Genomic DNA, 26,933 nt, shown 5'->3' on the forward strand with positions numbered 1-26,933 from the left:
TGCTTCTCACTCTCCTTCTCTCATCTCTTTCTTGCCCTCTCCTTTGAAATCTCCCTCCCTCTCCATCTGCCTCACCCTCTCTGTGCACCCAGCACTCCCTCTCCCCACCTCCGCCCCATCCCAATCTTCTCAGGTTTATTCCAGATCCTCCTTGTGAAATCAACCGAGAATCTGAACATTCCCACTGCCTGTGGCGAAAGTCCCTTCTCTCTCTGCCCCGACTTCCCCCGACCCCCGCCGCCTTCCCCCGCCCCCCCTCGCCTTCCGCCGCCCACCACGCATTCCCGCGTCCCCCCGCCTTCCACCGCCCCCCCGCCATCCCCCGCCCCCCCGTCTTCCCCCGCCCCCCCGTCTTCCCCCGCCCCCACGTCTTCCCCCGCCCCCCCGTCTTCCCCCGCACCCCCGTCTTCCCCCGCCTCCCCGTCTTCCCCCGCCTCCCCCGTCTTCCCCCACCCCCCCGTCTTCCCCCACCCACCCCGTCTTCCACCGCCCCCCCGCCTTCCACCGCCCCCCCGTCTTCCCCCGCCCCCCCGTCTTCCCCCGCCCCCCCGTCTTCCCCCGCCCCCCCCGTCTTCCCCCGCCCCCCCGTCTTCCCCCGCCCCCCTGTCTTCCCCCGCCCCCGTCTTCCCCCGCCCCCCCTGTCTTCCCCCGCCCCCCCTGTCTTCCCCCGCCCCCCCGTCTTCCCCCGCCCCCCCGTCTTCCCCCGCCCCCCCTGTCTTCCCCCGCCCCCCCTGTCTTCCCCCGCCCCCCCTGTCTTCCCCCGCCCCCCCTGTCTTCCCCCGCCCACCCTGTCTTCCCCCGCCCCCCCTGTCGTCCCCCGCCCCCCCTGTCTTCCCCCGCCCACCCTGTCTTCCCCCGCCCCCCCGTCTTCCCCCGCCCCCCCTGTCTTCCCCCGCCCCCCCCTGTCTTCCCCCGCCCCCCCTGTCTTCCCCCGCCCCCCCTGTCTTCCCCCGCCCCCCCTGTCTTCCCCCGCCCCCCCTGTCTTCCCCGCCCCCCCTGTCTTCCCCCACCCCCCCTGTCTTCCCCCGCCCCCCCCTGTCTTCCCCCGCCCCCCCCTGTCTTCCCCCGCCCCCCCTGTCTTCCACCGCCCCCCCTGTCTTCCCCCGCCCCCCCTGTCTTCCCCCGCCCCCCCTGTCTTCCCCCGCCCCCCCTGTCTTCCCCCGCCCCCCCGTCTTCCCCCGCCCCCCCTGTCGTCCCCCGCCCCCCTGTCTTCCCCCGCCCCCTGTCTTCCCCCGCCCCCCCTGTCTTCCCCCGCCCCCCCTGTCTTCCCCGCCCCCCCTGTCTTCCCCCGCCCCCCCTGTCTTCCCCCGCCCCCCCTGTCTTCCCCCGCCCCCCCTGTCGTCCCCCGCCCCCCCTGTCTTCCCCCGCCCCCCTGTCTTCCCCTGCCCCCCCCCGTCTTACCCTGCCCCCCTGTCTTCCCCTGCCCCCCCGTCTCCCACCGCCCCCCCCGTCTTCCCCCGCCCCCCCTGTCTTCCCCCGCCCACCCTGTCTTCCCCCGCCCCCCCGTCTTCCCCCGCCCCCCCCGTCTTCCCCCGCCCCCCTGTCTTCCCCCGCCCCCCCTGTCTTCCCCCGCCCTCCCTGTCTTCCCCCGCCCCCCCCGTCTTCCCCCGCCCCCCTGTCTTCCCCCGCCCCCCTGTCTTCCCCCGCCCCCCCTGTCTTCCCCCGCCCTCCCTGTCTTCCCCCGCACCCCCTGTCTTCCCCCGCCCCCCCTGTCTTCCCCCGCCCCCCCTGTCTTCCCCGGCCCCCCTGTCTTCCCCCGCCCCCCCCTGTCTTCGCCCGCCCCCCCTGTCGTCCCCCGCCCCCCCTGTCTTCCCCCGCCCCCCCTGTCGTCCCCCGCCCCCCCTGTCTTCCCCCGCCCCCCCTGTCTTCCCCCGCCCCCCCCTGTCTTCCCCCGCCCCCCCTGTCGTCCCCCGCCCCCCCTGTCTTCCCCCGCCCCCCCTGTCTTCCCCCGCCCCCCCTGTCTTCCCCCGCCCCCCCTGTCTTCCCCCGCCCCCCCTGTCTTCCCCCGACCCCCTGTCTTCCCCCGCCGCCCCCGTCTTCCCCCGCCGCCCCCGTCTTCCCCCGCCGCCCCCGTCTTCCCCCGCCCCCCCGTCTTCCCCCGCCCCCCCTGTCTTCCCCCGCCCCCCCATCTGCCCCTCCGGCCCCCCCCCCCCCGTCTTCCCCTTCCCCTGCCCCGCCCCTGCCTTCCCCTGCCCCGCCCCCGCCTTCCCCCAACCCGTCCCCGCCTTCCCACACCCCGCCCCACCCCCGCCTTCCCACACCCCGCCCCACCCCCGCCTTCCCCCGTCCGCCACCGCCTTCCCCCGTCTGCCACCCTCCCCCCCTGTCTCCCGCCGCACCCACCTGCCCCCTCTCTCACCTTCTGTCTCCCACCCTCCTACGGGCAGTGCTGCGCTGCTGGCCTTTACTGACCTTCCATTGCAGTGTGGGTTTGACGTGAGAAGCTCATTGTGTTCACACTGAGCTTGCTGGGAAAAACCTGCGACTGTTTTTATGAATGGAACTTCAGCATCTTTTAGAGAAAGGGCCAAATTGTAAAGTTTCTGCTGACTCTCTGAATTCACCAGAGAATGTTTGGCCTCCGCCTGATATCTTTGCTGTGGTTTGCAGAGGTTTACTTGGAGACGGGAAAGCAGACATTGCCCCTTCAGAGAGTAACGGGACAGAGCAGCTCAGCGAGGGCACACACTCACTCAGCTTTTGGGCCTTGCTTGTACTGTAGTGATTGAGGACAGTGAAGCAACTCTCTCCGTCTGATTGAAATCATGTTGAATGAAGCGGGTAAAAGACTTCACTTGCACATTGTGTGCTGTTAGATCATTCCTGCCGTTCCTCAGTGAAGCCTTGTTACAAAACCAGTGATCACTTATGGAAAGTGCAGGCCTGGACTTGGATGTTCGATACATTCTGCAGAACTCCCTCGGCACCGACCCTCCAATGGCGCGGCGCTCCCCTAGCACCGACCCTCTGACAGTGCGGCGCTCCCCGAGCACCGACCCTCCGACAGTGCGGCGCTCCCCTAGCACCGACCCTCCGACAGTGCGGCGCTCCCCTAGCACCGACCCTCTGACAGTGCGGCGCTCCCCTAGCACCGACCCTCCGACAGTGCAGCGCTCCCCTAGCACCGACCCTCCGACAGTGCAGCGCTCCCCTAGCACCGACTGTCCGACAGTACGGCGCTCCCCTAGCACCGACCCTCTGACAGTGCGGCGCTCCCCTAGCACCGACCCTCCGACAGTGCGGCGCTCCCCTAGCACCGACCCTCTGACAGTGCGGCGCTCCCCTAGCACCGACCCTCCAATGGTGCAGTGCTTTGACAGCGTGGCACTCCCTCAGTTCTGCATTGAACCAGTTCTGCTGACAGGAGGGGCTGACACCTGATTTATTTGAGGAAAGTCACTGAACTGGATCAAAGTCTGACTGAGGTCTCGGGCCTGCTCAGGATGGCTGCTCTGATGTAGCCTTGTTTTCACTGGCGCCAGCACACTCACACTAGCACACTGGCACTAGCGCTGGCACTCTGGCGCATTGTGACCAACACTTACTGTTACTGATCTGGCCAGTTGGAAGTATTTGCGAATGAGTCTTGCTATAGGTGACACATTTTACCCTGGGTGTCTGTACAGCTGTACAGGACCCTGTTCCTGATCTGCCTTTCCCCATTCTGCCCCAGCCCCTTGAGTAATGACTCTAAATTAACTCTTTCTCTTCTAGGTTCTATGTTCCAAACTTCCGCATTTTCCACTCTGATCCCCGGTGTTCTCTTCCCTGACACCCTGATGTGTGCCATGGGCTTTCTTGGATTCTGAGGCAGAATCCCCAGGCCTGAGCTCACCACGCAGCCATGACTGAGGTGTTAAATTGTGACTGGGTGGATGTAAATGATCCCATGCTCAGGGCAGGAAAATTAATAATGTCAAGAGGGCCAGAATACAAGAGCAGGGATGTACCTCTGAGGCTGTATAAGGTTCCGGTCAGACCCCATTTGGAGTATTGTGAGCAGTTTTCAAAGGAAGGATGTGCTGGCCTTGGAAAGGGTCCAGAGGTGGTTCACAAGAATGATCCCTGGAATGAAGAGCTTGTCGTATGAGGAACGGTTGAGGACTCTGGGTCTGTACTCGTTGGAGTTTCGAAGGATGAGGGGGGATCTTATTGAAACTTCCAGGATACTGCGAGGCCTGGATAGAGTGGACGTGGAGAGGATGTTTCCACTCGTAGGAAAAACTAGAACCAGAGGGCACAACCTCAGGCTAAAGGGATGATCCTTTAAAACAGAGATGAGGAGGAATTTCTTCTGCCAGGGAGTGGTGAATCTGTGGAACGAAGGCTGTGGAGGCCGGGTCATTGAGTGTCTTTAAGACAGAGATAGATAGGTTCTTGATTAATAAGGGGATCAGGGGTTATGCGGAAAAGGCAGGAGAATGGGGATGAGAAAAATGTCAGCCATGATTGAATGGCGGAGCAGACTCGATGGGCCGAGTGGCCTAATTCTGCTCCTATGTCTTATGGTCTAATTCTGGTGTCTTGACTAATATTTCTCCCTCGATCAGCATCACGACAAAAACATTATCAGTCATTCTCACATTGCTGTTTGTGGGATCTTGCTGTGTGCAAATTAGCTGCAGCATTTCCTGCATTACAACAGTGACTATATGTTCATTAAAGAAAGGCAACTCTTTCCTTCTCTCCTGGCATCCTGTGTTTGCTTTGCCTTTTGTTGATCTGTTCTTGGTTAGAGGAGTTACCCCAGACATCTACAAACAAAATTCCAGACATGAGAACATTATGAAAAGTTTTATTTTGAACTTTTTGTATAGGATTACTTTGTATTTAAGAAAATAAATGATTTGAGGAAAAGCTCTGAGCTATAATTCTGATCCAGGAGCAGGCAGTTGGTCCTGGCCAATTGGGGGGGCGGGCGGTGGGGATCTGCCTCATGGTATGATACTGCAATACTGGTTTCTGCCATTAGAGGTTCCCAGCGAGCCAGTGAATGATTGGTGTCTCTGTGGTGGCTGGATAGATCCTCAGCATTACAATTTGCCGCATAGATCTACATTGAGGTGAAATAAGCAATTGTTTTAATCTCTAAGTTATATGTTAAAAATCTTGTGTCTGCATAAACTTCCTGTAAATGTTTTTCATTGTAAATTCCGACTGACACATGGATGATGGGAACAGTGTATGTCAACATGTCACGCTGTAATTACACCCTCCTCCTGGCGATGGCTCTGTACCACCTCAGGTTTGCCGCTCTCCGCCCCTCAGCCTGTGACAGACAAACTCTCGCTGCAACCAGCAAGTCCCAACCTGCAGCAAATTTCATGATTTGGTATGAGTAATATCAAACAGAATATTAAAATAAGGATCCCAGGTATAATTTGGGGCAGAATTATTTTCCCTCTCAATTATTACCCCAGCCCCACTATCTCCTGAAGTCCCTGGCACTCGCTGGGATACAAGAGCACTGATAGACGAACACTCTGCTGTTTTTCGGGTGATGACAGGTACCAGCCCAGTGAGTGTGAGTTAATCATGTATTGGATCACTAGGAATGTGATATTCTCACCTGCTGTCATGCGGCGGGGGGGGGAGGATTGTTCAGTTAGGATGTTGGGATTGGTGAATGGGTGGGGGATCTGAGAGTTAGGGTTTGGTCTAGGGTGAGAATATAGTCCATGATGGCCTTTCCTCTTCTAACCTCTTCCTTTTGCCTCCAAAGGTACCTCCCGGGATCAGTGGACAGGCTCAGTTAAAGGTTTGGGGAAATCGATATCTCGCCGATGATGGCTACATCTTCCATAATTCCACAACTGTTACCATCGATTCCAAAGAATCTTCTGTGTTCATCCAGACAGACAAACCAGTCTACAAACCCAAACAAAAAGGTACAGCTTACTTCACCCAACTCCGCAGTGAAGACTATTGGGGGGGAGCGCTGCTCTGTCGGAGGGGCTGGGCGGAGGGTGTGCCGCTCTGTCGGAGGGGCTGGGCGGAGGGGGTGCCGCTCTGTCGGAGGGGCTGGGCGGAGGGTGTGCCGCTCTGTCGGAGGGGCTGGGCGGAGAGGGAGTGCCGCTCTGTCGGAGGGGCTGGGCGGAGGGAGCGCCGCTCTGTCGGAGGGGCTGGGCGGAGAGGGAGTGCCGCTCTGTCGGAGGGGCTGGGCGGAGGGAGCGCCGCTCTGTCGGAGGGGCTGGGCGGAGAGGGAGCGCCGCTCTGTCGGAGGGGCTGGGCGGAGGGAGTGCCGCTCTGTCGGAGGGGCTGGGCGGAGAGGGAGCGCCGCTCTGTCGGAGGGGCTGGGCGGAGGGAGGGCCGCTCTGTCGAAGTCCTGTCATTATGTGCTATTAACCAAGAGTCTGTCTGCTCTGGTCATTCATGCCCAGTGCTCGATAGCCTGTGTTAAAGTGCTGCATAAATGTACAGTCACGCTAAACCTTCGGAACTCTGTGCTTCAGCCCAGAATTGTGTTCAATTCTTTAGGAAGGATGTTAAGAGCTTGGAAGGGGTTCAGGGGAGATTGATTAGACTAGTACCAGGGACAAGCGACTTCAGTCAATGTGCAGAGACTGGAGAAGCTTTGATTGCTCTCCTTAGAACAGGAAAGGCGAAGAAGAGATTATGTTTTGTATGAGGGTTGTGAGATTCTGAAACTCTTTTCTCAAAAGGCAGTGGAAGCAAAGTCTCTGTTTAGGGTAGAGCGAGGTGGATTCTTGATTAGCAGCGGGGTGAAAGGTTACCGGGGTCGGCAGGAATGTGGGGTTGAGGTTACAGTCAGATCAGCTGTGTTCTGCTTGGAGCAGGCGCGAGGGACTGAGTGGCCTCCACTGCTCCTAATCTGTGTGTTTGCATGTGTTCAAAATCATGGAGGGTTTTGCTGGAGTAAATACTGAGAAACTCTTTGCACTGGCCAGAGCGTCAGTGACCAAATAACTGGCTCTGTCGTTTTATAAACGTACAGGGGCACATTCCTCCTCTCCAGGTCTCACTCCTGACTTCAGTGTGTTTTGGCATTATGGAACAACAACAACTTGAATTTAGATAGCATCTTTAAACATAAAACACTCTGGGGCATTTCACAGCACACCCTTGTAAAAGTAAAATACTGCAGATGCTGGAAATCTGAAATATAAACGGAAAATGCTGGAAAGCCGAGCGAATACATCGAGTCGACTGACGTAGTACTTTGGAACTATTTGATCTTGAGTCACGTAAGGAGATATTGGGACAGGTGACTTGCTTGGTTAAAGATATCGGCTCTAAGGAGGAGAGTAAGGTGGCGAGGTTTCGGGAGGGAATTCCAGAGCTTGGGACCCAGGCAGCTGAAGGCACGGCCACCAGTGGTGAAATGGTTAAAATGATTATCAAGGAGCCAGAATTGGGGGAGTGCAGTGAGGGTTGTGGGGCTGGAAGGCTGGTTTACTGTGTTCCATTCTGGGCACTGCATAGAATGAGAAGAATTTAACGCGGGGTGAATTTTTAATAGATTCACTGGGTGTTTAAAAAAATCTCAGTAAAAATTGGGATGAAATCTGTAAAGACGTTTGCAAGTTCATTCACTGATGCCTTTTTCCCTCTCTCCCAATCGCAGTGCTGATAAATGTGTTGACAGTCACTCCTGACCTTCGACCCACTAATCAGAAGGTAAGGTTTCTCTCTCTCCGGCTCTGACATTTTTCAGCGTTAGAATTGATTAAAGTCAGCGAGGTTGACTTATGGAAGCAGTATTTCTTTGAGTAGTCGTTCTTTGAGAAGGTGACCAAAGAGGTGGATGAGGGTAAAGCAGTTGATGTGGTGTATATGGATTTCAGTAAAGCGTTTAGAACATAGAACATAGAACAGTACAGCACAGAACAGGCCCTTCGGGCCACGATGTTGTGCCGTGCTTTATCTGAAACCAAGATCAAGCGATCCCACTCCCTATCATCCTGGTGTGCTCCATGTGCCTATCCAATAACCGCTTAAATGTTCCTAAAGTGTCTGACTCCACTATCACTGCAGGCAGTCCATTCCACACCCCAACCACTCTCTGCGTAAAGAACCTACCTCTGATATCCTTCCTGTATCTCCCACCACGAACCCTATAGTTATGCCCCCTTGTAATAGCTCCATCCACCCGAGGAAATAGTCTTTGAACGTTCACTCTATCTATCCCCTTCATCATTTTATAAACCTCTATTAAGTCTCCCCTCAGCCTCCTCCGCTCCAGAGAGAACAGCCCTAGCTCCCTCAACCTTTCCTCATAAGACCTACCCTCCAAACCAGGCAGCATCCTGGTAAATCTCCTCTGCACTCTTTCCAGCGCTTCCACATCCTTCTTATAGTGAGGTGATCAGAACTGCACACAATATTCCAAATGTGGTCTCACCAAGGTCCTGTACAGTTGCAGCATAACCCCACGGCTCTTAAACTCCAACCCCCTGTTAATAAAAGCTAACACACTATAGGCCTTCTTCACAGCTCTATCCACTTGAGTGGCAACCTTCAGAGATCTGTGGATATGGACCCGAAGATCTCTCTGTTCCTCCACAGTCTTCAGAACCCTACCTTTGACCCTGTAATCCACATTTAAATTAGTCCTACCAAAATGAATCACCTCACATTTATCAGGGTTAAACTCCATTTGTCATTTTTCAGCCCAGCTTTGCATCCTATCTATGTCTCTTTGCAGCCTACAACAGCCCTCCACCTCATTTGATAAGGTTCCCCACGGTAAGCTATTGCAGAAGATACGGAGGCATGGGATTGAGGTTGATTTAGTGGTTTGGATCAGGAATTGGCTAGCTGTTAGAAGACAGAGGGTGATGGTTGATGGGAAATGTTCATCCTGGAGTTCAGTTGCTAGTGGTGTACCGCAAGGATCTGTTTTGGGGCCACTGCTGTTTGTCATTTTTATAAATGACCTGGATGAGGGCGTAGAAGGATGGGTTAGTAAATTTGCGGATGACACTAAAGTCGGTGGAGTTGTGGACAGTGCGGAAGGTTGTTGCAGGTTACAGAGGGACATAGATAAGCTGCAGAGCTGGTCTGAGAGGTGGCAAATGGAGTTCAATGCGGAAAAGTGAGAGGTGATTCACTTTGGAAGGAGTAACAGGAATACAGAGTCCTGGGCTAATGGTAAGATACTTGGTAGTGTGGATGAACAGAGAGATCTCAGTGTCCATGTGCATAGATCCCTGAAAGTTGGCACCCAGGTTGATAGGGTTGTTAAGAAGGTGTACGGTGTGTTAGCTTTTATTGGTAGAGGGATTGAGTTTTGGAGCCAGGAGGTCATGTTGCAGCTGTACAAAACTCTGGTGCGGCCGCACTTGGAGTATTGTGTACAGTTCTGGTGGCCGCATTATAGGAAGGATGTGGAAGCATTGGAAAGGGTGCAGAGGAGATTTACTAGGATGTTGCCTGGTATGGTGGGAAGGTCTTATGAGGAAAGGCTGAGGGACTTGGGGTTGTTTTCGTTAGAGAGAAGAAGGTTAAGAGGTGACTTAATAGAGGCATACAAGATGATCAGAGGATTAGATATGGTGGATAGTGAGAGCCTTTTTCCTCGGATGGTGATGGCTAGCACGAGGGGACATAGCTTTAAATTGAGGGGTGATAGATATAGGACAGATGTTAATCAAGGATAGTTTAATTGTTAATCAAGGATAGTTTAACGGCTGCGGAAAGGCACTTCGAGGGGGATCTGCACACTGAGGTAATATGGGCTGAGGTTAGAAATAGGAAAGGAGCGGTCACGTTGTTAGGAGTTTACTATAGGCCCCCAAATAGTAATAGAGATGTGGAGGAAGAAATTGCTAAGCAGATTATGGATATGTGTGGGGGTCACAGGGTAGTTGTCATGGGGGACTTTAACTTTCCAAATATTGATTGGAACCTTTATAGGTCGAATAGTTTGGATGGGGCAGTTTTTGTGCAGTGTGTGCTGGAGGGTTTCCTGACACAATATGTGGATAGGCCGACAAGAGGTGAGGCCACATTGGATTTGGTACTGGGAAATGAACCGGGCCAAGTGTTAGATTTGGTTGTGGGGGAGCACTTTGGAGATAGTGACCACAATTCGGTGTCTTTTGTTATTGCAATGGAGAGGGATAGGGCCGTACGGCAGGGCAAGGTTTACAATTGGGGGAGAGGTAATTATGATGCGATTAGGCAAGAATTAGGGGGCATAAGGTGGGAACAGAAACTGTCAGAGAAAGGAACTAATGAAAAGTGGAACTTTTTCAAGGAACAAATACTGGATGTCCTTGATAGGTATGTCCCTGTCAGGCAGGGAGGAAATGGCCGAGTGAGGGAACCATGGTTCACGAAAGAGGTGGAATGTCTTGTGAAAAGGAAGAGGGAAGCTTATGGAGGGATGAGGAAACAAGGTTTAGGATGGCTCGATTGAGGGTTACAAGTTAGCAAGGAACGAGCTGAAAAAGGGGCTTAGGAGAGCTAGGAGGGGACACGAGAAGTCCTTGGCGGGTCGGATCAAGGAAAACCCCAAGGCTTTTTACTCTTATGTGAGGAATAAAAGAATGACCAGGGTGAGGTTAGGGCCGGTCAAGGACAGTAGTGGGAACTTGTGTATGGAGTCAGTAGAGATAGGCGAGGTGATGAATGAATACTTTTCTTCAGTGTTCACCAAGGAGAGGGGCCATGTTTTTGAGGAAGAGAAGGTGTTACAGGCTAATAGGTTGGAGGAAATAGATGTTCGGAGGGAGGATGTGCTGGCAGTTTTGAATAAACTGAAGGTCGATAAGTCCCCTGGGCCTGATGAAATGTATCCTAGGATTCTTTGGGAGGCAAGGGATGAGATTGCAGAGCCTTTGGCTTTGATCTTTGGGTCCTCGCTGTCCACGGGGATGGTGCCAGAGGACTGGAGAATGGCGAATGTTGTTCCTCTGTTTAAGAAAAGGAATAGAAATGACCCTGGTAATTATAGACCGGTTAGTCTTACTTCGGTGGTTGGTAAATTGATGGAAAAGGTTCTTAAGGATGGGATTTATGACCATTTAGAAAGATGCGGATTAATCCGGGATAGTCAGCATGGATTCGTGAAGGGCAAGACGTGCCTCACAAATTTGATAGTATTTTTTGAGGAGGTAACTAAGTGTGTTGATGAAGGTAGGGCAGTTGATGTCATATACATGGATTTTAGTAAGGCGTTTGATAAGGTCCCCCATGGTCGGCTTATGATGAAAGTGAGGAGGTGTGGGATAGAGGGAAAGTTGGCCGATTGGATAGGTAACTGGCTGTCTGATCGAAGACAGAGGGTGGTGGTGGATGGAAAATTTTCGGATTGGAGGCAGGTTGCTAGCGGAGTGCCGCAGGGATCAGTGCTTGGTCCTCTGCTCTTTGTGATTTTTATTAATGACTTAGAGGAGGGAGCTGAAGGGTGGATCAGTAAATTTGCTGATGACACCAAGATTGGTGGAGTAGTGGATGAGGTGGAGGGCTGTTGTAGGCTGCAAAGAGACATAGATAAGATGCAAAGCTGGGCTGAAAAATGGCAAATGGAGTTTAACCCTGATAAATGTGAGGTGATTCATTTTGGTAGGACTAATTTAAATGTGGATTACAGGGTCAAAGTTAGGGTTCTGAAGACTGTGGAGGAACAGAGAGATCTTTGGGTCCATATCCACAGATCTCTAAAGGTTGCCACTCAAGTGGATAGAGCTGTGAAGAAGGCCTATAGTGTGTTAGCTTTTATTAACAGGGGGTTGGAGTTTAAGAGCCGTGGGGTTATGCTGCAACTGTACAGGACCTTGGTGAGACCACATTTGGAATATTGTGTGCAGTTCTGGTCACCTCACTATAAGAAGGATGTGGAAGCGCTGGAAAGAGTGCAGAGGAGATTTACCAGGATGCTGCCTGGTTTGGAGGGTAGGTCTTATGAGGAAAGGTTGAGGGAGCTAGGGCTGTTCTCTCTGGAGCGGAGGAGGCTGAGGGGAGACTTAATAGAGGTTTATAAAATGATGAAGGGGATAGATAGAGTGAACGTTCAAAGACTATTTCCTCGGGCGGATGGAGCTATTACAAGGGGGCATAACTATAGGGTTCGTGGTGGGAGATACAGGAAGGATATCAGAGGTAGGTTCTTTACGCAGAGAGAGGTTGGGGTGTGGAATGGACTGCCTGCAGTGATAGTGGAGTCAGACACTTTAGGAACATTTAAGCGGTTATTGGATAGGCACATGGAGCACACCAGGATGATAGGGAGTGGGATAGCTTGATCTTGGTTTCAGATAAAGCTCGGCACAACATCGTGGGCCGAAGGGCCTGTTCTGTGCTGTACTGTTCTATGTTCTATGTCAGAGGTAGGTTCTTAGAGAGTAGTAAGGGCGTGGAATGCCCTGCTTGCAGCAGTAGTGGACCCGCCAACATTAAGGGCATTTAAATGGTCATTGGATAAACATATGGATGATATTGGAATAGTGTAGATTAGAGGGGCTTTAGATTGGTTTCACTGGTCGGCGCAACATCGAGGGCCGAAGGGCCTGTACTGCGCTGTAATGTTCTATGTTCTATGTATCTCTGACCAGTTGCAGACAATAAGAAGTCTCACAACACCAGGTTAAAGTCCAACAGGTTTATTTGGTAACAAAAGCCACTAGCTTTCGGAGCGCAGACAAGATACCGAAAGAAGGAGCAGCGCTCCGAAAGCTAGTGGCTTTTGCTACCAAATAAACCTGTTGGACTTTAACTTGGTGTTGTGAGGCATCTTACTGTGTTTACCCCAGTCCAACGCCGGCATCTCCACATCAGTTGCAGACAAGGCAGCGACTAATGGATTATCAGAACCCGGTGCTAGCAATGAGGGGAATGCCAGGATTCCTACTGTCATTCACTGTTTAGTAACCCCTGGGTCAGAGAGGTTTCCTGCCCCCATGTGATGGGATAAACTCTGTAAATCGCTGTTCTGGGACAGTACCTGTGCCCCAGGACTGTACGTCACTTGGATCCCCTTTCTGTGTTCTCTTTCTCGCACCAAATTGGCCTGACTGTTCTAGATTGTTCTGGAGTTGTCTACATGGACTTTAGCAAGGCCTTTGACAAGGTACCTCACAGTAGGTTGTTGCATACGATTAAATCTCACGGGATCCAGGGTGAGGTATCTAAATGGATACAAAAGTGGCTTCTTGACAGAAGCCAGAGAGTGGTTGTAGAGAGTTGTTTTTCAAACTGGAGACCTGTGACCAGCGGTGTGCCTCAGGGATCAGTGCTGGGTCCACTGTTATTTGTCATTTATATTAATGATTTGGATGAGAATATAGGAGACATGGTTAGTAAGTTTGCAGATGCCACTTAGATTGGTGGCATAGTGGACGGTGATGAAAGTTATCTCCAATTGCAACGGGATCTTGATCAATTGGGCCAGTGGGTTGACGAATGGCAGATGGAGTTTAATTTAGACAAATGCGAGGTGATGCATTTTGGTAGATTGAACCAGGGCAGGACTTACTCAGTTCATGGTAGGGCGTTGGGGAGAGTTACAGAACAAAGAGATCTAAGGGTACATGTTCATAGCTCCTTGAAAGTGGAGTCACAGGTGGACAGAGTGGTGAAGAAGGCATTCAGCATGCTTGGTTTCATCGGTCAGATCATTGAATACAGGAGTTGGAATGTCTTGTTGAAGTTGTACAAGACATTGATAAGGCCACACTTGCAATTCTGGTCACCCTACTATAGAAAGGATATTATTAAACTAGAAAGAGTGCAGAAAAGATTTACTGGGATGCTACCGGGATTTGGTGGTTTGAGTTATAAGGAGAGGCTGGATAGACTGGGACTTTTTTCTCTGGAGCATAGAAGGCTGAGGGGTGATCTTATAGAGGTCTATAAAATAATGAGGGGCACAGATAGTCAATATCTTTTCCCAAAGGTAGGGAAGTCTAAAACCAGAGGGCAGAGGTTTAAGGTGAGAGGGGAGAGATACAAAAGGATCCAGAGGGGCAATTTTTTCACAGAGGGTGGTGAGTGTCTGGAACAAGCTGCCAGAGGTAGTAGTAGAGGCGGGTACAATTTTGTCTTTTAAAAAGTATTTAGACAGTTACATGGGTGCGATGGGTATAGAGGGATATGGGCCAAATGCAGGCAATTGGGATTAGCTTAGCGGTTTTTAAAAAAAAAGGCGGCATGGCCAAGTTGGGCCGAAGGGCCTGTTTCCATGCTGTAAACCTCTGACTCCTCAGTCGCGCTCGCGTTTTGTTGTCTCTGAAATGAGTTCGTGCCTGTTGTTGGTTTATTTTATCATTCGGAAACTCACAGGTGAGTCTGATCCAGATAGACTCAAACTCCCCTCCCTCACCTTGTTTCAGTCCTCTTTCCAGTCTCGATCACAGATTGCAATTGGGAGTAGGAACAGCAATGGGCCAATCAGCCCCTCGGGGCCCATTCTGCCACTGAGCCTGGACTGATTTTCCCACTCCCTCACACGGGGGAACAGAGTTCAGCTGGACTTTGGGAATTCTCGCTCTATCCCCCTTCATCCAGTGCGCCTCCTGATCCACGGAATGGGTGGGAACTGACCTGTGCCGTCAGTTTAAGCTGATGGGAGCGCGTTCCCTAACTCGGGTTGTGGAGGGGGCCCTTTGGAATCGTCTGGAGTGTTTCTCGTGGTGATGTTGCTGAATATCCAGGAGACTAATTGAAGTTCTGAACTTGAGAGGATTGGGAAGAAGGTGTTTCTGGTTAAAGTACTGGCTTCTTCCAGACTGCCCCAGGCCCACACTGAGCTCTGAAGCCAGGGTGGGCCTCACTCCAAGCCACATTCCAACTGCCATCTGGTTTCTCACACCATACAAGTTTGGGAGATGATTTAAGAATTCCTGTCTTGTTCAGGACTTTTATAAATGTAGAAACCTTCAGTTGTTGTTAGATTTGTGAACATTTGGCAATCACTTTGATGACAATTTGGTGTCGTAATGTTTAACAAATATAGATTTTTTTTCCATTATTGGGATGTGAGCATCGCTGGAAAGGCCGGAATTTTTTGCTCATCCCTAATTGTGCTTCAGGAAGTGATGGTGAGCTGCTGCTGTGGTCTGTTGTTAATCTTTGCGGCAGATTCGACCCGTGTCACTTCAGAGGGGTGCTTACAAATCAATCACCTGGAGTTACAGATGGACCCGGAGTGGATAAGGACGGCAGCTTTCCTTCCCGACACCGCGCTCGGCATCCAGCTGGACTTTTGATAACTTCACGGTCACTGTTACTGAGACCAGAGACAGTGCAAAGAGGAAGGGCAAAAATGCAAAGTAAAGCCCAGCATTAACTCATCCCCCTAATGTTTATATTTCACTCGTTGGTTGGAGCTGTTTACATTCTGTGGGTGGGATTTTTGGAAAGAGATGTTTGCTGTGCTGTTGTTGTCCTCCAGGAAGATAAATGAGATGTGTTTGGGTTGGTATGTTGAGTATTTGGGAATGAATGGGAGTTGGGCTGAGTCCGGGTTATGTGGGCCCAATGAGTTTGGGGATCGATTCTGTCAGCTTTCTGAGACTGGGCTGGTGTTCTGAGTAAACCCAGGCATTTTTCAGGAAACTCATTCAGCGACACTCCTGATTCAGGCTTTGTTCTCTCTCTCTCTCTTGCAGCTCGAAGCGTATATTGTGGTGAGTACCCAGCTTGCATTGAGAATCAGACCAACAACATCATGCCAACACTCACTCAGCGAGGCCTCTGTGGAGGGATCAAGCCTGGGCCGCTCCGCGATAGTTATGGTCCTCTCATTGGGGTTGTGCATTTAGTGGGAATACGTTTCCCATTGTCATTCTTGCCTTTTCTCTCTGTCATCCTTAGCATTGCTCTTAATTAATCTGTCTGTGTGTGTGACTCTCTCTCCCTCTCTGCTCTCCCTCTCTGCTCTCCCCCTCTCTCTTTGCTCTCCCTCTCTGCTCTCCCCCTCTCTCTCTGCTCTTCCTCTCTGTTCTCTCTCTGTTCTGTTCTGTTCTCTCTCTCTCTCTGTTCTGTTCTGTTCCCTCTCTCTCTCTGTTCTGTTCTGTTCTGTTCTCTCTCTCTCTCTGTTCTGTTCTGTTCTGTTCTCTCTCTCTCTCTGTTCTGTTCTGTTCCCCCTCTCTCTCTGTTCTGTTCTGTTCCCTCTCTCTGTTCTGTTCTGTTCTCTCCCTCTCTCTCTCTGTTCTGTTCTCTCTCTCTCTCTCTGTTCTGTTCTCTCTCTCTCTCTCTGTTCTGTTCTCTCTCTTTCTCTCTCTCGCTCTTTTTGCCACAGTGCTGGATAGATAACAAGTTAAAGACCGGATAACAAGTTTGCTGCACTCTCTCAGATTCCAATCTTCCACCACATTCCACTCTATTGCGTGTCATTCAATACTTACTGTAAAGCAATGATATCCAGACTGTGACAGTGAAATTATGTACAGACCCACATCCCATCACCGTGTGGGGGAATCGCAGACACAGACCCACATCCCATCACCGTGTGGGGGAATCGCAGACACAGACCCCTGTCCCATCACCGTGTGGGGGAATTGCAGACGCAGACCCCTGTCCCATCACCGTGTGGGGGAATCGCAGACACAGACCCACATCCCATCACCGTGTGGGGGAATCGCAGACACAGACCCCTGTCCCATCACCGTGTGGGGGAATCGCAGACACAGACCCCTGTCCCATCACCGTGTGGGGGAATCGCAGACACAGACCCACATCCCATCACCGTGTGGGGGAATCGCAGACACAGACCCACATCCCATCACCGTGTGGGGGAATCGCAGACACAGACCCCTGTCCCATCACCGTGTGGGGGAATCGCAGACACAGACCCCTGTCCCATCACCGTGTGGGGGAATCGCACAGTCACAGACCCCTGTCCCATCACCGTGTGGGGAATCACACAGACACAGACCCCTGTCCCATCACCGTGTGGGGGAATCGCAGACACAGACCCCTGTCCCATCACCGTGTGGGGAATCACACAGACACAGACCCCTGTCCCATCACCGTGTGGGGAATCGCAGACACAGACCCCTGTCCCATCACCGTGTGGGGGAATTGCAGACGCAAACCCCTGTCCCATCACCGTGTGGGGAATCGCAGACACAGACCCACATCCCATCACCGTGTGGGGGAATTGCAGACACAGACCCCTGTCCCATCACCGTGTGGGGGAATCGCAGACACAGACCCCTGTCCCATCACCGTGTGGGGGAATCGCAGACACAGACCCCTGTCCCATCACCGTGTGGGGGAATCACACAGACACAGACCCCTGTCCCATCACCGTGTGGGGAATCGCAGACACAGACCCCTGTCCCATCACCGTGTGGGGAATCGCAGACACAGACTCCTGTCCCATCCCCGTGTGGGGAATCGCAGACACAGACCCCTCTCCCATCCCCGTGTGGGGGAATCGCAGACACAGACCCCTGTCCCATCACCGTGTGGGGGAATCGCAGACACAGACCCCTGTCCCATCACCGTGTGGGGAATCGCAGACACAGACCCCTGTCCCATCACCGTGTGGGGAATCGCAGACACAGACTCCTGTCCCATCCCCGTGTGGGGAATCGCAGACACAGCCCCCTGTCCCATCACCGTGTGGGGGAATCACACAGACACAGACCCCTGTCCCATCACCGTGTGGGGGAATCACACAGACACAGACCCCTGTCCCATCACCGTGTGGGGGAATCACACAGACACAGACCCCTGTCCCATCACCGTGTGGGGGAATCACACAGACACAGACCCCTGTCCCATCACCGTGTGGGGAATCGCAGACGCAGACCCCTGTCCCGTCCCCGTGTGGGGGAATCGCAGACACAGACCCCTCTCCCATCACCGTGTGGGGAATCGCAGACACAGACCCCTGTCCCGTCCCCGTGTGGGGGAATCGCAGACACAGACCCCTCTCCCATCACCGTGTGGGGGAATCGCAGACGCAGACCCCTCTCCCATCACCGTGTGGGGGAATCGCAGACACAGACCCCTCTCCCATCACCGTGTGGGGGAATCACACAGACACAGACCCCTGTCCCATCACCGTGTGGGGAATCGCAGACACAGGCCCCTGTCCCATCACCGTGTGGGGGAATCACACAGACACAGACCCCTGTCCCATCACCGTGTGGGGAATCGCAGACACAGGCCCCTGTCCCATCACCCTGTGGGGAATCACAGACCCAGACCCCTGTCCCATCACCGTGTGGGGGAATCGCAGACGCAGACCCCTGTCCCATCACCGTGTGGGGAATCGCAGACGCAGACCCCTGTCCCATCACCTTGTGGGGAATCACAGACACAGACCCCTGTCCCATCACCGTGTGGGGAATCGCAGACACAGACCCCTGTCCCATCACCGTGTGGGGGAATCGCAGACGCAGACCCCTGTCCCAGCACCGTGTGGGGGAATCACACAGTCACAGACCCCTGTCCCATCACCGTGTGGGGGAATCACACAGTCACAGACCCCTGTCCCATCACCGTGTGGGGGAATCACACAGTCACAGACCCCTGTCCCATCACCGTGTGGGGGAATCACACAGTCACAGACTCCTGTCCCATCACCATGTGGGGGAATCGCAGACACAGACCCCTGTCCCATCACCGTGTGGGGAATCGCAGACACAGACCCCTGTCCCATCCCCGTGTGGGGAATCGCAGACACAGCCCCCTGTCCCATCCCCGTGTGGGGAATCGCAGACACAGACCCCTCTCCCATCACCGTGTGGGGGAATCGCAGACACAGACCCCTCTCCCATCACCGTGTGGGGGAATCGCAGACACAGACCCCTCTCCCATCACCGTGTGGGGGAATCGCAGACACAGACCCCTCTCCCATCACCGTGTGGGGAATCGCAGACACAGACCCCTGTCCCATCCCCGTGTGGGGAATCGCAGACACAGCCCCCTGTCCCATCACCGTGTGGGGGAATCGCAGACACAGACCCCTGTCCCATCACCGTGTGGGGAATCGCAGACACAGACCCCTCTCCCATCACCGTGTGGGGGAATCGCAGACACAGACCCCTGTCCCATCCCCGTGTGGGGAATCGCAGACACAGCCCCCTGTCCCATCACCGTGTGGGGGAATCGCAGACACAGGCCCCTGTCCCATCACCGTGTCGGGGAATCGCAGACACAGGCCCCTGTCCCATCACCGTGTGGGGAATCGCAGACACAGACCCCTGTCCCATCCCCGTGTGGGGAATCGCAGACACAGCCCCCTGTCCCATCACCGTGTGGGGGAATCGCAGACACAGGCCCCTGTCCCATCACCGTGTCGGGGAATCGCAGACACAGCCCCCTGTCCCATCCCTGTGTGGGGGAATCACACAGTCACAGACCCCTGTCCCATCCCGACACAGAAATGGATGTGATGAGTGAAATGTTTGATGCAATATAAGGAATTGTTTTTTGATAATCAGTTTGTGATTCCGTTGCCCTCGGTTTCAATCACATTCCCAGTGTATGTGTGTCTTTTTCTCTCTCTCTCCCTCTCAGGATCCCCGAGGGTCTCGGATGATCCAATGGAATGACCTGAAGCCAGTGTGTTGTGGTGAGTCTCGAGCTTCTCGTCTCTGACATTCCCATAAAATTAAAACCAGTAACAAATTAAAAGCTGGATCATTACCAGCTTTCCCCATCATAATACATCTTGAAAAACTAAACCCCCCCTGATACTGCCTTCGGGCTCCCTCCCCTCGTGAGAGCAGTGAATTTGTCTATGTGACGGATTACACAGACTCTCTGGTATCTAACCAAGTGCCAGGGTGTTCGACCATGGATAGCATCACTATTCTATTCTGCCTAAACCCTCGCCGTCACTGGATAGCCACCAGGCACGGGAATGGCAGCAATGTCACCCTCCCGAACAGGGACACTGGCACCAGGTGCTGGAGGAACGATCTACACTTGACACTTCTTTCTCGATTCGAATCCGATCTTTTGCTTTTAATGCAGTCACAAGATGTGGGCACATCGGCAAAGCCAACATTTCGTGCGTGTGTGTGCGCGCACGTATGGGCACCTGTGGGACAACTGATGGATGCCCAGCTTTGTGACTTACCTGGGACAGGGAGTTGTACAAACAAACCCCCTCACCCCAAAAATAATCCAAAGTCTTTGCTCCATTTCAGGCATTGTAAATATGACTTTCCCCCTATCGGAACAGCCAGTGCTCGGAGAGTGGATAATCTTCGTACAGTTGCAGGGTTACAGCTACAATAAAACCTTTGAAGTTCAGAGATATGGTGAGTGTGTCACACGTTCTGATTCGCTGCTGTCCTTCCCTCCTGCTTATAGTGCTCATTGAACTAACAAAGCAATGATCATAACTTCCCCATGGGCTTTAGAATGTGTCGCCCAATCCCTGGCGCAGACTCTGTGGTGAATGGGACTGTACCCTCTGGGTGGTGACCCTGGGTGTGTTTAATCAGTGTGTGTTGTGTGAGATTCCTATAGGATTGAGTTCTGTGATAAGTTGCTGCGGCTGATGGTTCAGTGAGGAAGTGTTACACGGAGCAGGGAGTTCCTGACTCAGTGGCTGCTGCTAACTGAGGCCAAGAGCTCCAAGATAAACAGAACTTTAACATTTCTCTATCAGCTCCTAGTTATTTTGGCAGCGATATTGCCCAAGAGGCAGAGCCTGTTTTTAATTCATTGAAAGTGGGTTGCCTGGTAACCAAATGCTGTTAGTTCAATGCTGTAAAGCAGGGTGAGATGCGTACTCGCTGATTGGCTGAATTGAGTCTGAGGGGTAGGGGGCGGGTGATGTACTGGAGGGTGGAGTTGACCTGATTCCAATTCCAGCAAAGCCAATGATTGACTCTGCACAACATCTTGTTTCTTTATCTCTGATCAATCTCTTCGGCTCTCCAATTCCTTCCTCTGCTACCTGGTTGACTTTTGGTTTACAATTCAGTCTGAGTTTGTCTCCGTTACAGAGATTGCTGCTTCTCTTGCATGATGCTCGATTTTAAAAATTTTCATCCTTGTTTGCAAGTCCCTCCATGACCTCACCTCATCCCTATTTCTGCAATCTCCTGCAACTCCACAAGCCTCTGAGATCTCAACACATCTAATTCTGGCCCCTTGCTCCCACCGTCTGCAGCTGTGTCTCTCACTGCCTGGACTCTAAGCTCTAGAATTGCCCCTCGAGGTGCAGTTGGTGATAGGGGGAAGGAGTTTTAACCCATTCTCTGGCACCCAGCCAGGAAGTTTGGACTAAACCATAGGCCAGTGCTGCCAGAATCTCTTGCATGTAGGAGTATCCCGGGGGGGCCTGGGGAACGACTTCTTTGCACAAACCCAAACTTTGTCCCGTTTGGCCACTACTTCCTGCAATTTTTCCAATATCATCTGCCTTGAGCTCATCCGAAATTCTTTTGCTTGAATTCTAACTCAAACCAAGCTCTGTTCACCCCTCACCTTCTTTACTCCATAACCCACATCGGCTCTCAGTCCAGAAAAATCTTCATTTAAAAATCCTCATCCTTGTTCTCAAATCCCTCTGTGACCTGGTTCCCTCCACCCCAATATCTTTGTAATCTCCCCCAAATTGACAGCCCTCATGCTGTCCCATGATCCTTCACAGCACTGACACTCCGTTACATAAGGAGATAGTCAGAAGCATTTTCCCCAGGGTGGAAGAGTCAATTACTAAGGGGCATAGGTTTAAGGTGCGAGGGACAAGGTTTAAAGGAGATGTACGTGGCAGTTTTTTTTACACAGAGGGCGGTGGGTGCCTGGAACTCGCTGCCAGGGGAGGTAGTGGAAGCAGATACGATAGTGACTTTTCAGGGACATCTGGACAAAAACATGAATAGGATGGGAATAGAGGGATATGGTCCCCGGAAGGGTAGGGGGTTTTAGTTCAGTCGGGCAGCATGGTCGGTGCAGGCTTGGGAGGGCCGAAGGGCTTGTTCCTGTGCTGTAATTTTCTTTGAGATATTAGGACAGGTGACCAATGGCTTGATCGTAGGCGTGGATATTAAGCAGCATCTTAAAGGAGGAAAGGGAATTGGGGAAATTAGGGGAGGGAATTCCGGAACTTTGGGCCCACGGAACTAAAAGCTCGACTACCGACGGTGGATCAGAGGATGAGCGCAGAGATCGCCGAGGATTGAAGGGATGGAGGAGATTGCAGAGATAGGGGAATTTGGAAATAAGAATCAGTTTTAAACTGGAGAGTGAACGTGTGCCTGAGTGGGACTTGAACAGGATTTGGTGTGAGTTAGGACATGAGCAGGACGATTTTGGATGCCCCGGGGCTTCTCATTGAGCAGCCAGCACTGTGTTGGAATAATCAAGTCTCGATGTAACAAAGGCGTGAATGAGAGTTTCAGCAGCAGATGAGCTGAAATGGGTGGAACTGGGTGATGTGATGGAGATAGAAATAGGTAGGATTTAGTGATGGTGCAACTATGAGCTGGAAGCTGAACTCGGGGTTTACACAGCATCCAGCTTGTAAACTAACTGGTTCAAGCCCAGTTAGTTGGCAGGGAGTGGGAGGGAGTCAGTAGCTGGGGAATGGAGTTTCTGGTGGGCATTGGAGAGGAAGGCTTTGATCTTCCCGATATTTAATGTGGGGAAAGACCTCCTCATCCAATCCTGGATATTGAAGGCGATTGGCAAAAGAATCAAAGGTGACATGAGGAAACAATATTTTGCACAGCGAGTTGTGATCTGGAAGGCACTGCCCGAAAGCGCGCAGAATCAATAATAACTTCCAAAAAGAGATTGGAGAAATACTTAAAGGGAAGAGTTTGCCGGGCTTTGGAGAAAGCTGGAATGGGGGTGAAGGGCAGTGGGCCTTTCTTCTTTGTGTATGACTGATTTCTGGTGAATTAAAATCTAGTATCAAAGAACAAAAAAACAAAGAAAATTACAGCACAGGGACAGGCCCTTCGGCCCTCCAAGCCTGCGCCGACCATGCTGCCCGACTGAACTAAAACCCCCTACGCTTCCGGGGACCATATCCCTCTATTCCCATCCTATTCATTACTTGTCAAGACGCCCCTTAAAAGTCACTACCGTATCCGCTTCCACTACTTCCCCCGGCAACGAGTTCCAGGCACCCACCACCCTCTGTGTAACAAATCTGTCTCGTACATCTCCTTTAAACCTTGTCCCTTGCACCTTAAACCTGTGCCCCCTAGTGATTGACTCTTCCACCCTGGGAAAAAGCTTCTGACTATCCACTTTGTCCATACCTCTCATAATCTTGTAGACTTCTATCAGGTCTCCCCTCAACCTCAGTTGCTCAGTGAGAACAAACCAAGTTTCTCCAACCTCTCCTCATAGCTAATGCCCTCCATACCAGGCAACACCCTGGTAAATCTTTTCAGTACTCTCTCCAAAGCCTCCACATCCTTCTGGTAGTGTGGCGACCAGAATTGAACACTATATTCCAAGTGCAGCCTAACTAAGGCTCTATAAAGCTGCAACATGACTTGCCAATTTTTAAACTCAATACCCCGGCCGATGAAGGCAAGCATGCCGTATGCCTCCTTGACTATCTTCTCCACCTGCATTGCCACTTTCAGTGACCTGTGTACCTGTACACCCAGATCCCTTTGCCTATCAATACTCTTAAGGGTTCTGCCATTTACTGTATATTTCCTATCTGTATTAGACCTTCCAAAATGCATTACCTCGCATTTGTCCGGATCAAACTCCATCTGCCATCTCTCCGCCCAAGTCTCCAACTGATCTATATCCTGCTGTATCCTCTGATGGTCCTCATCACTATCTGCAAATCCACCAACCTTTGTGTCGTCCGCAAACTTACTAATCAATCCTGTTACATTTTCCTCCAAATCATTTATATATATATTACAAACAGCAAAGGTCCCAGCACTGATCCCTGAGGAACACCACTTGTCACAGCCCTCCATTCAGAAACACATCCTTCCACTGCTACCCTCTGTCTTCTTTGACTGAGCCGGTTTTGTATCCACCTTGCCAGCTCACCTCTGATCCCATGCGACTTCACCTTCTGCACCAGTCTGCCATGAGGGACCTTGTCAAAGGCCTTACTGAAGTCCGTGTAGACCACATCCTACCTACCCTCATCAATCATCTTCGTCACTTCCTCGAAAAACCCGATCAAGTTCGTGAGACACGACCTCCCCTTCACAAAACCATGTTGCCTCTCACTAATACGTCCACTTAGTGCCAAGTGGGAATAAATCCTGTCTCGAAAAATCCTTTCCAATAATTTCCCTATGTCAACTATGGACAAATTCCCTTAGAGTGGGCGGGTGCTATCTGTGGAAACTGAGTATTGACCTGATTGTAACAAACATCTTTATCTCTGACCTAGTTTTACCGAAGTTTGAATTGGTGATTGATCCGCCCAGGTATATCCAGGACCTGAACAAATGTGAGGAAGGAACCGTCCGTGCCAGGTAAGGTCATCAGCTTGAAACATGGGGCTGGACTTTGAGCCCCAAGGCGGGCGGGTGCTAAAGGTGTAAGTTGGAGAGCTGGTTGCCCAGCTCCATCCCACCCCCTTGAGGCAGGGTGGATGGGCAGCAGGGTTACCTGCCAACAAACAGCGGGCAGACAGTTGGCCAATTGTTGGAGGCTGACTGAGATTTTCCAGTCAGCGTACAGGTTCCTTTGGATTGGAGGTGGGGGAGGGGTTGGGGATGGTGGGGGCGGGTTGGGGATGGTGGGGGCGGGTTGGGGATGGGGGGGGCGGGTTGGGGAATGGGGGGGTGCGGGTTGGGGAATGGGGGGGTGCGGGTTGGGGAATGGGGGGGGTGGGTTGGGGATGGGGGAGTTTGGTGATGGGGGGGGGGAATGGGGGGGTTGGGAATAGGGGGGGGTTTGCCAGTTTAGCTGTCTGGAGGCAGCCGCCTGGTGCCATTCCAGGAGGGGTAGCAACGAGCAATCCAGGTGGGTTTAGACACTCTCCAGGCTGCCCGATAGATGCTGGTGATCTTGATGAAGTGTGGCAACCTTCCACCACAACCCAGGGAACTAAGCTTCATATCGCCAGCAGCAACCAGAGATCTCGGCAATTCTCCCTGAGCTGAAGATCTATTGGTGGAAAGCTTGTTTTAAATGTTCTCCTGTGCCTCTTGGGCCTGGTTTGATGGTGGGTATTAGATTGAAGCTTCTAACTTTAATGGAATGTAAATTGGGATTAAAATAATCAATGGGGAACTCCTGTGCCTTGGTGGAGAGGTGAGGGTGGGGTGGGGGGGTGGCAGCAATTATTCTTTTCTTCAACGCCTACCCCCAATTCATGCTCCAGCTGAACGCCAGTTGTTCTCTGGAATCACTTGTGAATATTTCATGACTAATGGCGAGGGAATAAAGTTCAGGTGCAGGAGGAGCTTGTGCAACATAGACCATAGAACATAGACCATAGAACATAGACCATAGAACATAGACCATAGACCATAGAACATAGACCATAGAACATAGACCATAGAACATAGAACATAGACCATAGAACATAGACCATAGAACATAGACCATAGAACATAGACCATAGAACATAGACCATAGAACATAGAACATAGACCATAGAACATAGACCATAGAACATAGACCATAGAACATAGACCATAGAACATAGACCATAGAACATAGACCATAGACCATAGACCATAGACCATAGAACATAGACCATAGAACATAGACCATAGAACATAGACCATAGACTATAGACCATAGAACATAGAACATAGACCATAGAACATAGACCATAGAACATAGACCATAGAACATAGACCATAGACCATAGAACATAGACCATAGAACATAGACCATAGAACATAGACCATAGACCATAGACCATAGAACATAGACCATAGAACATAGACCATAGAACATAGACCATAGAACATAGACCATAGAACATAGACCATAGACCATAGAACATAGACCATAGACCATAGACCATAGAACATAGACCATAGACCATAGAACATAGAACGTAGAACATTACAGCGCAGTACAGGCCCTTCGGCCCTCGATGTTGCGCCGACCTGTGAAACCAATCTAAAGCCCATCTAACCTACACTATTCCAATATCATCCATATGTTTATCCAATGACCATTTAAATGCCCTTAATGTTGGTGAGTCCACTACTGTTGCAGGCAGGTGTTAGATTTGGAGGTAGGTGAACACTTTGGTGATAGTGACCACAATTCGGTTACGTTTACTTTAGCGATGGAAAGGGATAGGTGTATACCGCAGGCCAAGGGTTATAGCTGGGGGATAGGAAATTATGATGCGATTAGGCAAGATTTAGGATGCATAGGATGTGGAAGGAAACTGCAGGGGATGGGCACAATTGAAATGTGGAGCTTGTTCAAGGAACAGCTGCTGCGTGTCCTTGATAAGTATGTACCTGTCAGGCAGGGAGGAAGTGGTCGAGCGATGGAACCGTGGTTTACTAAAGAAGTTGAATCTCTTGTGAAGAGGAAGAAGGAGACTTATGTAAAGATGAGACGTGAAGGCTCAGTTAGGGCACTTGAGAGTTACAAGTTAGCCAGGAAGGACCTAAAGAGAGAGCTAAGAAGAGCCAGGAGGCGACATGAGAAGTCTTTGGCAGGTAGGATCAAGGAAAACCCTAAAGCTTTCTGTAGGTATGTCAGGAATAAAAGAATGACTAGGGTAAGATTAGGGCCAGTCGAGGACAGTAGTGGGAAGTTGTGCGTGGAGTCTGAAGAGATAGGAGAGGCGCTAAATGAATATTTTTTGTCAGTATTCACACCAGGAGTGGTGGCATCAACTAATTCTCTGTCTCTCTCTCTCCATGATCTCTGTCTCTGTCAGGTACATGTTTGGGAAGCCGGTGTTGGGGCGATTGACAGTGAACATGACGGTGAATGGAGTGGGTTACTATCGACATGAGGTGGGACACCCAGTGGTGAAGACCATGGAGGTAAAGAACCCCTGCTTTCCGACTATGACGGGAGTTACTGATAAAATAATGTCACCCAATGAATCACTTTGCATTTCAGCATTTACCCAAGTC

At 51.9% G+C, this 26,933-nt stretch overlaps 1 protein-coding gene across 1 annotated transcript in view; it reads left to right on the top strand.

The window, feature by feature from the left end:
- The window catches only part of cpamd8 (C3 and PZP like alpha-2-macroglobulin domain containing 8), a 217,944-nt gene that overhangs the window by 31,843 nt on the left and 159,168 nt on the right, over positions 1 to 26,933 (top strand). Inside the window, exons 8-14 of the mRNA XM_078198736.1 lie at positions 5,723 to 5,888; positions 7,586 to 7,638; positions 15,573 to 15,590; positions 19,438 to 19,492; positions 20,073 to 20,186; positions 24,260 to 24,344; positions 26,732 to 26,840. Coding sequence (XP_078054862.1) covers positions 5,723 to 5,888; positions 7,586 to 7,638; positions 15,573 to 15,590; positions 19,438 to 19,492; positions 20,073 to 20,186; positions 24,260 to 24,344; positions 26,732 to 26,840 — 600 coding nt within the window. The remainder of the gene's footprint in view (positions 1 to 5,722; positions 5,889 to 7,585; positions 7,639 to 15,572; positions 15,591 to 19,437; positions 19,493 to 20,072; positions 20,187 to 24,259; positions 24,345 to 26,731; positions 26,841 to 26,933) is intronic.

This window comes from Mustelus asterias, chromosome 26 (assembly GCF_964213995.1).
Source record: "Mustelus asterias chromosome 26, sMusAst1.hap1.1, whole genome shotgun sequence".
In the NCBI taxonomy this organism is placed as follows: Eukaryota; Metazoa; Chordata; class Chondrichthyes; order Carcharhiniformes; family Triakidae; genus Mustelus; species Mustelus asterias.